The sequence below is a fragment of the Brassica rapa genome, chromosome A03, assembly GCF_000309985.2.
Source record: "Brassica rapa cultivar Chiifu-401-42 chromosome A03, CAAS_Brap_v3.01, whole genome shotgun sequence".
NCBI lineage: Eukaryota > Viridiplantae > Streptophyta > Magnoliopsida > Brassicales > Brassicaceae > Brassica > Brassica rapa.
Window position 1 is genome coordinate 4,622,188 of NC_024797.2, and position 12,723 is coordinate 4,634,910.

At 39.1% G+C, this 12,723-nt stretch overlaps 3 protein-coding genes and 1 non-coding gene across 4 annotated transcripts; all 4 read left to right on the top strand.

The window, feature by feature from the left end:
- Window positions 1-199: 199 nt before the first annotated feature.
- On the top strand, window positions 200-3,122 carry LOC103856550. The gene is made up of 2 exons (XM_009133659.3): window positions 200-1,492; window positions 2,713-3,122. The coding sequence occupies exon 1, from the start codon at window positions 459-461 to the stop codon at window positions 897-899; it is 441 nt and encodes a 146-aa protein (XP_009131907.1). The 5' UTR covers window positions 200-458; the 3' UTR covers window positions 900-1,492; window positions 2,713-3,122.
- Window positions 3,123-7,934: 4,812 nt separating this feature from the next.
- On the top strand, window positions 7,935-8,041 carry LOC117133143. Its single transcript, XR_004456984.1, has one exon. It is a non-coding gene; the product is annotated as a small nucleolar RNA R71 (small nucleolar RNA).
- Window positions 8,042-10,682: 2,641 nt separating this feature from the next.
- LOC103856551 lies at window positions 10,683-10,961 on the top strand. The gene has a single exon (XM_009133660.2). The coding sequence runs from the start codon at window positions 10,683-10,685 to the stop codon at window positions 10,959-10,961; it is 279 nt and encodes a 92-aa protein (XP_009131908.2).
- A 789-nt stretch (window positions 10,962-11,750) lies between these two features.
- LOC103856552 (putative defensin-like protein 274) lies at window positions 11,751-12,468 on the top strand. The gene is made up of 2 exons (XM_018657004.2): window positions 11,751-11,920; window positions 12,062-12,468. Exons 1-2 carry the CDS (start codon window positions 11,842-11,844, stop codon window positions 12,217-12,219), a joined length of 237 nt encoding a protein of 78 aa, XP_018512520.1. The 5' UTR covers window positions 11,751-11,841; the 3' UTR covers window positions 12,220-12,468.
- Window positions 12,469-12,723: the final 255 nt, after the last annotated feature.

Below are 12,723 nucleotides of genomic sequence, written 5' to 3' on the forward strand. Positions count from 1 at the left end.
CTTTGCCACCAACCTTCTACCAAAACAAAATCGTAACTAGATGAACAAACACCATATGGACCTATTCTATAATCATTTACCATCGATCAAATATATAAAACAATGTAAAGTATTGTAAAACCAATAAACTACAACTGTTTTGTTCTGTAACTATTTAAGTACGTATTGCCAACATTTGTATTGGAAGGATACAAAAAAAAAAGAAAGAAACTATAAACAAAAGAGTGAAACTAACAAACAAACAAAAAACTGCATTAGCCAAAATGGTTTTCATGACTTCTATAGTTCTCTTCCCTCATTCAAAAACAACTTTTTCTTCTTTTGTTATTTATTGCACAATCATACAAATTTGCGCTACAAGCAACACCTCTCTTAAACCAATCCTATAAAAACCACAAACACACACACAAACTAAACAAAAATCAAACATTTACAAAGATTATAGAGAAGGAAAAAACATGACAAACCTAACTCACTCTTTGCTCTTCTTCTCCTGTTCCTTATCTCTACTTATACGTGTGGCCATTGCAGGAAGTAGACCTGCTCATGGTCCAGCTTATTCAAACCCATCTGCTTTCTCTCCAGAAGCTTACGATTTCTTTCACCCAAAATCATCACTACCTGACAATAATCCACCAAGAAACTCGCATTCTTTGCCATTTCTTTCACCTTCACCTTCACCTTCAAAGGCATCTAATGTAGAAGCAGACACACAAGGAAGTAAAGTTTCATCAGACGAACGCATAAGTGAGAGTAGGAGAGAAGAAGGACGAGGAGAAACTGTTGGCATAGTGATAGGCATTTCTTTCACAGCTCTCCTTTTAATGGGAATTTACTTTGTGATCAAGAAACGACTAGCTAATTTAACCCGCACGATTGTAATCCACTCTGATGCTTGATCATTATCAAGTAATTAGTTATTGATTTTGCATGCAGAATGGTAGCAAAATAGCTGGACTTTGGTCTGGTTTAATTTAATATTCCGTTTGAATTTGGGGTTCGACAAAAATTAGGAAAACATCTTGAAACTATATATGGAAAATAATTTAATATTTCATAAAGTTAAATGGATCTTAAATATGTTTTAGTTGCTGTCAGAAAATTAAACCTTATTCAGTTTGGATTCAAGTCTAGTCGTATTTTAGTCAACGAAATAAGAACTAGATTTTTGGTCAGAGTTTCTTCCAATTTCAGACAGTCGCACTAAAATGGCGTTCCGCGTTTTCCTCCGCGTCCTCTCCCTCACAGCTCTTCTCATTTTCTCCTTCTTTTGCCGCATCTTCCTCCGACGTAGACGATGAGGATTTTAGCTTCCTGGAAGATCTCAATGATGAAGGTCCCGGTGAGCCACTTACTTCCCCTGTGAGTCTGAGCCAGACGAATTCGACGGAGGAGAAGCCGGAAGACCCCGAAGCGTACGACGACGTGGAATACGGAGATTTCTCCGATCTAGGTAATCAAGTTTCGGATCGGTTCCCGGCGACATTACGTGGTGGTGTAAAGTATAATAGATTATGTTATATTATTGTGTTGTATTTGATAAGAGAATACAATATGCATATATATAGTGGTAACATTAACATAATGTTAACACTAGATAATGCTAATTTTCCTAAACACTTAATGTAAATATGCTAGAATATCTTGAGAGTAACTTGTTCTTCAAGTCTTTCCTTTTATTCTTGAGGGTTTTCATGGGTTTCACAGGCTTCACAGACTTGGTCCGTAAGATACATATCTTCCGGCCCAACATATCTCTAATACTCCTCCGCACGACAAACGTGGGATGCAACACGCAAATCTGCAATCACAAAGCAGACCACGTATGTCGTGGACACTATGTCGAGGAAAACAAATCAGTAGATTCCTTCGAGAATAAACTTCAACTTAGACAAGGAGGGATGAAATCTTCAGCTCTTCTTCGGTCTTGACAATGAGAATACATCTCGTGGGCGCAACTGCAACTCCATAAACAATTATCCTTGACTTGGACAGTCCATAACACGGACTAAAAAAAAAACTGACCTAAGAATTTGAGCGTTCAACTAGAACTCCCCCGTAATGGTTAAACTATAACCAATAAATCCCAAACTATGAGAAAACAACTCTTGAGAAATTCTAAACTATAGAAAAATCTCAGATAGAAAATAACCCATGTGAAACTACAAACCTTAACCCTCAATAATTCTCAAGCATTCACCAAAATAGAAAAAAAAATAATAATAATAAATCCTTTGACTTAAATAACATACTTAACAAAACCCTGATACTTATTATTAAGAAGTATCCCTAATGAGAGAACTTGACGTTGACGTCTTCGTCTGGATCGTCGTCACCACCTTCTTTGCCATCATCAACACCACCGATGATAAGCATCTTCGAAGTTTAAAACTTATAACACGGAAGCTTAATTTTGATCCCTAAGAATCGAATGCTCTGATACCATGTAAAATATAATAGAATAGATATATTATTGTGTTGTATTTGATAAGAGAATACAATATGCATATATATAGTGGTAACATTAACATAATGTTAACACTAGATAATGCTAACTTTCCTAAACACTTAATGTAAATATGCTAGAATATCTTGAGAGTAACTTGTTCTTCAAGTCTTTCCTTTTATTCTTGAGGGTTTTCATGGGTTTCACAGGCTTCACAGACTTGGTCCGTAAGATACATATCTTCCGGCCCAACATATCTCTAATAGGTGGTCGTCAAAGAGCGTAACTTCACAGACGTGATAGAGAACAACCAATACGTCATGGTTTAGTTCTACGCCTCGTGGTGTGGTCATTGCCAGTGTCCTGCGGCTCAAGGGAGACGGTGTCGGTTTGGCTAAAGTCGATGCGACGGAGGAGAATGAGCTGACTCATCAGTATAGCGTTCAGGGCGTCCCTACTATTATTCTCTTCTTTGTAGATGGGGAGCACAAGCCTTACACTGGAGGGAGGACAAAGTAAGTGGAACTAAAGTTCAAATCTTTAGTGTGATTAAAGCTAGTGTTACTGAAGTTAGTGTGTGTCTTACAGAAATACGTCACCGCAATTTATATTGTATGATCAGAACTGTTTCAATGGACTACAGAAAGATGAGGATAAGTAAATTTTAGTTTTGACATTCCTAACTTTTTTTATTTTGGTTTTAAAGGCCAGCTTGTACAACTGTTTGTCCCACACTGAAACAAGGTCACACTACTAGAGAGTTCAACTTGATAGGAGAAGACCCATGTATATGATTGCATACATGATATTACGTGTATGCGCACACCAAATAACCTAATGTGCACACTACCACAATCGAATGGTATGTCGATGTAGCACTTTAGGATCGAATCCACAGAGACCAAATCTTACACTTTATCTTTATGGGATCAGAATCAAGCTAAAACAATATGGGGGTTTTAAAGTTTGTGGTAACATAAAAAGCAAGTAACAGATTGGTTTTAAGTTTCAGATTAATGAGAAACTAACCTAGGGTTTAACGGGCGCTTACAATCATGAGCCAAACAATTATTCAAGTTTGATTAATGGACTAGTCTAGAACTAGGAACACAATACTAGATCAACCCACTGTCGTGGTGTTTCACCTTTCAACGATCAGCCTCAATACCTAAGCTCTCGCTTGGATCAAGGCGTGATGATGAACATTAAGATCAAGTCCAATCGGTTCACAAAACACCCTAATATCTACTTTCGCTGATTAGGGATGCTATGCTCATTCATAACAGATCTAGCAACCTATTACACGGTTAATGAATAGGTTAAACCTAGGATCTAACAATAACTGGTCAGTTTAATGCAAGCAATAAGAGCAGTTATGAATGAAGACAATCAATGGATACTTATCTATGTTTAGCTCACGATCTAACACCCTAACACCCTAGGCTAGCTAGATCGACTACTCAGACATGGACAAAGAAATCACAGAGATCAATTCTGAATAAAACTTCATGTAAATAAAAGAGATAGAAAGAGGGTTCAGGATAATCTTCTCTATGGTGAGAGAGATGGAGCCTTCTCCCTTTACAATCCAAAAGCACAAAAGTCTCCAATGGTTTTCTTCTGTCTAGAATAGCGTAGAATCATAAAGAGAAACAGAAAATATGATATATCAAAGCCACAGGCGGCTGGGAGAGAAAATAGGGATAATTAGGGCAAATCCCGTAATGACTTGTAGTTTCCTTAAAAATCTCTGCCGCTGGAACACTCACTCGGAACAGTCACTCGGGTTGCTCTGCTATCCGGAACAGTCATCAAGACTGTTCTGCGTGAAAACCACCAAATTGCATTGTTTTCTGCCTCTTTTGTTCCAGCTGGTCCATCTCCCATCCAATGCAACTCCAGACCTGTAATGACTCCAAAAGGACTAGGAAGACTCGATAAAGACTTGAAAACCAATTTAAAAGCATATATACAAGATGTATAAAACACCATATATCAATTCCTCCAAACTTAGATCCTTGTTTGTCCTCAAACAATGTCAAGTATCAAGAACAGGGAGAAAGGTTTGAAAGTGTGGGAACTCTCCTATTCTCAGCAACCATACTTTAACCACGAATCTCTAAACCATACAAGCAGTAAAACTAGGACAACACACCCTTACTGGAACCCCACTGACTGCTGTTCAAAAATCGGCTCCATACTCTTCATCTCAAACCTGAAAAAGCAACACTATCGAGACAGAACTCCCTACATTCATTTAAGAGTAGTGTGAGCTTCTCATCACAGGCATCATTCAGGGTAGACGGTCTAGGTGTGGAACAGACTATTTAATGGTGGAGTTAAAAGTGTTTAGGGGCTACCATTTCATTGAAGAGGATGCTGGATATCACACAAAATGGCAAGAGAGGATAGATCCATTGATGTCCACAGCCTTTACTCGTTTTTGCTCTATCTGGTGCGACTGTTCTGATGACGGAACATGCAACTGATTGTTCTGCTTTCCACTTCCTCTACACATTCTTCAATACTTGGTACCAACTTCTTGCTCGACCTTTCCAGTGGCTCCATGTTTCTTTTCTTTCTTCCCCTTCTCTTTTTTTTTTTTTTTTTTTTTTTTTTTTTTTTTTTTTTTTTTTTAAAGACTGATATGGTGATGTGACGAAGAAGGAGGTACTACATGATCGTTCTGAGTGCCACTGGTGGTTCTGATTCCGCGACCATTCTGGTTCTCCACCCCTGCTCTTGCGCAGTTCATTGGTTATGGAGCGGTTGCTCCCTTAATCTGTTTGTTCTCTTTTCTGACATAATTTCTGCAGCAGTAACGAGTAGGAGGCTGCGTTGATCCTTTCCTCTCCGACCTTTTTGCACATATCTGCACATATGACACTGAAAAACAAATGCATGAAGGTGGAATAAAGGCTAAGGTGTAAGGTGGGAACTAGCTAAAGATGAGCTAGCCACTCAGGATCAGCAAGATGGATAAAAAGGATAAGAAATCCTGAGTGTGTTCTCGTTTCCCTGATCTAATGCCCATAACAAGAAGAATTTCAGTCAAGATTAGGTTCAAGTAAGGTGGAGTTAAGTCTACCCAGTGTAACCTGATCGGCTGAGAACTTCTGGAGAATCAAGTGAGATATGTCAGGGTGTTCCAGGTCCACATGTGTGTCTTTCGCCACTGCTAAGGTCACTGAATAAGATAACTAAAGCACGAGGTGGTCAGTGATCAACACAGAATAAGGTCCTAATTCCCACAAAGTTTTGACTGACTCAATAAAAACAGACTCAAATTGACCCAAAAGAAAAACAAAAGAAAGAAACGAGTTAGTAAACGACGAAAACCCTCCCCCAGACTTACTTCACAACGTCCCTGGTGTGAAAATAAATCAGAGAGAAGGAGAAAACAAGAATAATTTTTTTTTTTTTTTTTTTTTTTCGAGATACTTACCTGGCGCGGAGCAGCCTGACAGAGCAAGACGCGGTTGCTCCGGTAAAGGATGCTCTGGAATGAGAGCAGCCAACTGCTTGCTCCAGTCAAGGGTCTCGGATTTTCTGATTTATGACCTGAGACTCAACAAACTAAAAACAAAAATAAGTAAAAAGAAAATCCTAATGTTAATGACACTCACCAGTGGGTTGCCTCCCACCAAGCGCTTGGTTTAAGTCACTAGCTTGACTTGGTGACTGGGATCAGTCGGGTTGAGCAAGAGGGCTTGTTCCAAAACAAGCTCCACAGTCAGACATGTTCATCTTCAGAACTCTGCTCAACAACCCTTTCACAGCATCTTCTCCTTTCTCCTTCAGCTCATGTGTGAGAATGGCTCTGACTTTAGAGAACGGTTTGGAGGTACCCTTGCACTTTACCTCATACTCAATGGAGTTCTCATCACACTTGAGAGGTTTCAAAGTCATTGTAGGATCTCCCTTGACCCTTTTCTTCTGGATTTTCTGTTTCACCCTTGAATTCCCTCTGATTTTAGTAGGATCAGTGCATGGATCTTCATCAGATAACAGCCTGCTCTCACCCTTATCATCATGCTCCTTCTCTGGAACAACCTTCAGCTTTTCTACATCAAACACTGAGATGCGAGAGGCGTGTGATGAGGAAGATCTGGTGGGTACAGCCTTGTAGAAAACTTTCTTGTTGATGTTGGAGAAGTAGACTCTCTTGTTGGGCATATCGATGGTTGCTCCAACAGTAGCCATGAATGTCCTTCCAAATATCAAAGGCATCTCATGATCCTTGTTCATCTCAACAACTTGAAACTCAGCAGGAACAATGCATTCCCCTACTTGAACATGAAGGCTGCGGATGGTTCCATATGGGACTGCTCTGGAAGAGTTTGCAAAGGTCAGGGTCAGCTGAGAACGCTCAACATCAGTAATACCCAAATCGTCTACAATAACCTTTGAGATGAGATTCACACAAGAACCAGAGTCACAAAGAGCGTCCTTGAAGGTCGTTCCTGCGATGGAACATGGGAAAACAAACTTTCCAGGATCATCAACCTTAGGCAATACCTTCAGTACTGGCGTAGACAGTGCTCTAGTATATAGGACCTTGATCTCTTCTTGAGTCTCTCTACAGTTTATAAAGAACTGGAGCAATGGACGAATCTGCAGAGCATCTTCGAATGCAAGTTCTTTAGGAAGCTTTCTCACCATCTTGTTAAAACCTATCAGTTGCTCTTCACTAATGGGATCCATCAGATGTCTAGGTGGAATTGGATAGGGAACCTTGGGAACATAGACTCGAGATGGTGGAGTCTCAGCAGGTTCGCTAGGAGCAGTCACTCCAGAGCTAGCAGACTGCTCTGCTCTCTCTTCTGCGCCTGGAGCAGTCTCAGCAAACGGCTGCTCTATTGCATTACAGTGCTCAGTCCTAGGATTTTTATCAGTTCTTCCAGGAAGCGTCTCTTGTTGCCTCTTGACACTCTCATCTGTTTGAGCAAGCTGAACATCGATCTTTCTTATGTGGATCGCAAGATTGTCATACTTGTTATTCAGCTCAGTGAACATGTTGCCCATCCTGGTATCCATTTCTGTGGTTACCTGATTCAACGTCTTGGCCTGAACCTGCTGACCCTGCAACAATTGTTGCATCATCATACCCAGACCCTTCAGCTCATCTGGTTGACTGTTCCCGTTAGCTGGAACAGCTTGCTGATTGCTCTGCGGTTGTCGCTTGTTCTGGTTCTGAATATGCCCAGCCGTAGCTTGCTCCATGCTGAAGACGTGCCCTTGGTTGTTTTTCAGTAGCTGATCAACCTTGGCAATCAGCTCATCTATTTTCTGGGCGTCAGAACTGTTCCCTTTGGAGCAATCACTCTCCTCTTTCTTATTAGCTGAGCTAGCAGCCATGTTCTCAATCAGCTTAAACGCTCCAGCAGTGGTTTGAGTCATGAAATCTCCATTGCTTGCAGAGTTTAGAGCACCTTGGTATTTCCAGTCCACTCCATCATAGAAAATGTCCAGGAGATAATCATCATCAAATCCATGGTGAGGACATTCTCTGCGATAGTCATTGAAGCGCTCCCATGTGTCGCAGAAAGGCTCATCAGTGAGCTGTCTGAAGGAGGTGATCTTATTCCTCAATGCAGATGTTCTCGCCTTAGAGTAGAAATGGCTGAGGAACGCTAATCGGACCTGTTCCCATGAAGTAAGAGAGCCGGTAGGGAGAGAGTTCAACCACCGTGCAGCTTTTCCATCAAGAGAGAATGGGAATAACATGCACGTGATGTAGTCTGGTGGAACACCGTTCACGCGAGTGAAACTACAGACTTTTTCGAAGCTCTCAATATGCTCCATTGGAATTTCTGTAGAGAGACCAGAGAACACCTTTCTCTGTACTAGACCGATCAAAGCAGGCTTGATTTCGAAGTCCTGCCTGGTGCAGAGTGGAGGAACAATGGCAGAGCGCGTAGTAGGGATGTTACGCGGAAGGTTTCTCTGCCCGATTGGAACAGTCTGCGCCTGTTGTTCCTGCTGCGCGAGAGCAGCCTGTTCAGCAGCATCCTGCTGAGCTTGGATGGTCTGCTGCATTTGTTGCATCTGCTGCTGCATGAGTGCCATAGCCGCAGCGAGATCATCCTGATTGGCGTGATCACCCATAGTGGTGTCAGTTTGCCTTGGCTGTTGACGATTTGTTCTTTCTAACCTTGCTAGCTCCTGGTTGGTAAATGTAACTAACTCTCCTTGTGCGTTTCTCCGAGTATGTCTACTGGTCATGCACCTGGAACATTAGCTGCAACAAAAGGATAAGGCAAGTTAGAGGTCTTAGACTAAATAAATAACCGAAAAATAAAGGTAAAAAGATGGTCCCCGGCAACGGCGCCAATTTGATATTACGTGTATACGCACACCAAATAACCTAATGTGCACACTACCACAATCGAATGGTATGTCGATGTAGCACTTTAGGATCGAATCCACAGAGACCAAATCTTACACTTTATCTTTATGGGATCAGAATCAAGCTAAAACAATATGGGGGTTTTAAAGTTTGTGGTAACGTAAAAAGCAAGTAACAGATTGGTTTTAAGTTTCAGATTAATGAGAAACTAACCTAGGGTTTAACGGGCGCTTACAATCATGAGCCAAACAATTATTCAAGTTTGATTAATGGACTAGTCTAGAACTAGGAACACAATACTAGATCAACCCACTGTCGTGGTGTTTCACCTTTCAACGATCAGCCTCAATACTTAAGCTCTCGCTTGGATCAAGGCGTGATGATGAACATTAAGATCAAGTCCAATCGGTTCACAAAACACCCTAATATCTACTTTCGCTGATTAGGGATGCTATGCTCATTCATAACAGATCTAGCAACCTATTACACGGTTAATGAATAGGTTAAACCTAGGATCTAACAATAACTGGCCAGTTTAATGCAAGCAATAAGAGCAGTTATGAATGAAGACAATCAATGGATACTTATCTATGTTTAGCTCACGATCTAACACCCTAACACCCTAGGCTAGCTAGATCGACTACTCAGACATGGACAAAGAAATCACAGAGATCAATTCTGAATAAAACTTCATGTAAATAAAAGAGATAGAAAGAGGGTTCAGGATAATCTTCTCTATGGTGAGAGAGATGGAGCCTTCTCCCTTTACAATCCAAAAGCACAAAAGTCTCCAATGGTTTTCTTCTGTCTAGAATAGCGTAGAATCATAAAGAGAAACAGAAAATATGATATATCAAAGCCACAGGCGGCTGGGAGAGAAAATATGGATAATTAGGGCAAATCCCGTAATGACTTGTAGTTTCCTTAAAAATCTCTGCCGCTGGAACACTCACTCGGAACAGTCACTCGGGTTGCTCTGCTATCCGGAACAGTCATCAAGACTGTTCTGCGTGAAAACCACCAAATTGCATTGTTTTCTGCCTCTTTTGTTCCAGCTGGTCCATCTCCCATCCAATGCAACTCCAGACCTGTAATGACTCCAAAAGGACTAGGAAGACTCGATAAAGACTTGAAAACTAATTTAAAAGCATATATACAAGATGTATAAAACACCATATATCAATACATTGAGTAGAACTAGAGGAACTGATCTCAAGGGAAAGAGACTACAGTATATAAAAAATCCCAAAGCTCAAATCAGTCACATTAATATTCCTAACGCTCTTTTTTTGTTTCATTAATAGTTACATTTCCTCTTCGGTGAAGTTGCCAAAACTTGTGCAATTAGTCAAAAGTCAACCCTTAAAAGAAATATAATTAACTTTACGTAGGCGTCAACATTAATTTAAAGTGGTTACTTGCCTTGCATTTCTTATTATTGACTCTAATTATTATATTCCTTTATTTTCATGCGCTTCTTCTCCCTATTAAATATTTGTCCCTCCATTAGCCAAATAATCCAATATTACTATTTGTAAATCCCCTAAGCGTTGACTGTTAGGTGCCAACTCATTTCTCAAGTGTCACTCATACGAAACTTTAAGTAGAAACTGAACAATATGACTTCTTGATCTCTGTTTTCTATACACTTCTGCATACCCTATATATTATATATATCTTCGAGAGAGAGAGAGAGAGAGAGAGAGAGAGAGAGAGAGAGAGAGAGAGAGAGACGAGGGAGGTTGAACCTTCGAGATGATGAAGATCAGTTTCATAATCATAGTTCTGTTAACGGTAGGAATAGTATCCGGTAAGATATCAACTAAAAAAGTTTCACCAGCTCCATCTCCATCTCCGTATTCGTATGCACCTCAATCAGAAACCAGAATGTCTCCATCTCCTTCACCATCGGCCTCTCCAACAACGATGCCTCCCGGTTACATTCACGGGCCACCGTCTCTGTCACCGGAAGAAAGTGATCTCAAATACAAAGACGGTAGTGGAACAGAGAGGGAAAGTTCCTCAGGAGGCGGAAAGAAGGCTGGAATCGCGGTTGGAGCGATTGCAGCAGCGAGTATGGTTGGCGTCGCAGGGTACGTGTTGAAGAAACGGCGAGAGAACATTCGTCGATCACGATATGAATACGCCGCCACTGAGATATTCTGAAGAGACAGAAATTTGGTCATGGATGTGGTGTGTCGTTTCCTACGTTTTGAGTTAATGTACAATTTAATCAGCTTTTGTCCTAACAACGGTGGTTAAAATATGCGGCTCCTAGAGACATGACTCTTTATTATAGTCTCTAGCTTCTTCTTTTTTTGGCATCAATTATAGTCTCTAGCTATGCTATGGAACATGTCATGTCCATGAAAGATGTTGTAAAACTGGTAGAAATCATCAATGTTCAAGATTATCTATACTCCATCCGTTTCAGAAAATTAAATGTTTAAGAAAAAAATTCATTTAAAATAGTTTTTTGTTGTTGTGTGTTTCTATACATTTTTATTAGATAATACAATAGTATTTTTTTTTGAGAAAGAGATCTAGATAATATAATAAATTACAGATTTAAAATAAAATTAGTATTATAAATTATAGATTTAAAATAGTAATTGTATTTTTAAAATTATATTGGTTTAAAAATATTTGAAGTTACACAATCTTATAAAATAATGTATTAATAATTAAAATTTAATATATATTTTAATATAATTTGCATTGATTTGTATGCATGCACGTTAGCGGTTCTTGAAACTTTCATATAATCAAAGTTACTCCTCTACCACCCATCCTTTCTTATCCTCACCAAGTTTAGATGTAAGAAACGAAAGCCAATTCTATTTCAAGGAGATCTATTTTCTTTTATTGCCACATTAACCATACATTATCTTCACTATATTTAAAAATAAGTAATAAAAAATTACTATATTTAAAGCTAATCTTATGTATAAAAACCCCAAAGACCGCTCGTAGTTTTTCCAAGCACAAAACATCAAGTTGAATATCTTGTATTATTAAAAATAAATAAAACAAACTGCAAAAAAAAATGGCCTCATCAAGATTTCAACTTGTTGCCCTTCTTGTCATCTTCTCTCTCGTTATTACTGCCCAATCTAATTTAACAGGTTACCACTCATCTTATTTATTTTACATTCGTAGATATTTCTTTTTTTTTGCTTTAAATGATATTTCTTTTTGTTTCTACTAAACTTGTAAATACGTCATCATCATCACAAACCTAATTCAAGTTTCTTGAATTTTTGCAGAAAAGGAAGAAATGGACGGACCATGCCGCTTGAGAGGAACATGCGATGAGGACAGCGACTGCGACACCCATTGCCACCGAAGCACCGACGCTGTAAAAATGGACGGCCACTGTCTCTTCGACAGACCCACCCCCGTATGCTGTTGCCTCTTTGATTAAATCGATCCTTTTTTATTCTTCAAGTCTCCATGCATGTTTTAAGCAAAAAATAAAAAAAGTTTCCATGCATGCATGATCAATATATTCCTGATTAAATTAATGACGTAAACATATATATAAATGTTTACGTCCTAATTACTTGAAGAATAGAAGAAGTGATCTTGTGTTTCTTATATTTTGATTTCTTGTTTATCATATGGGACATTTATATGTTGTAAGAGAATGGCTATTTATGAACAATTATACATACTAGATCGTTTTCCGCGCTACGCGCGGATAATTGCTTTAATTTTTATAATTAATTTTGTTGTGTGAATATAAAATATTACAAAAGATTTTATGGTATATAAACTATGTAGTATGTAAGGTATATAATATATGAGGGGAAACATACTGTGATTTTTGTTGTTTGAATGTTGCATATAATTTTTTCTCATTATTTTGTAATGAATTTTTTTATTAGTTTACCAAACTACCAAAATTGTATTTAGATAGAATATAAAG

Excerpts from the sequence above, each read along its gene's own strand:
- LOC103856551 (XM_009133660.2), top strand. The coding sequence starts at position 10,683 with ATGTCTCCATCTCCTTCACCATCGGCCTCTCCAACAACGATGCCTCCC.
- LOC103856552 (XM_018657004.2), top strand. The coding sequence starts at position 11,842 with ATGGCCTCATCAAGATTTCAACTTGTTGCCCTTCTTGTCATCTTCTCT. Across the intron at positions 11,921-12,061 it reads TGCCCAATCTAATTTAACAG|AAAAGGAAGAAATGGACGGA; the intron begins GTTACCACTCAT and ends GAATTTTTGCAG.
- LOC103856550 (XM_009133659.3), top strand. The coding sequence starts at position 459 with ATGACAAACCTAACTCACTCTTTGCTCTTCTTCTCCTGTTCCTTATCT.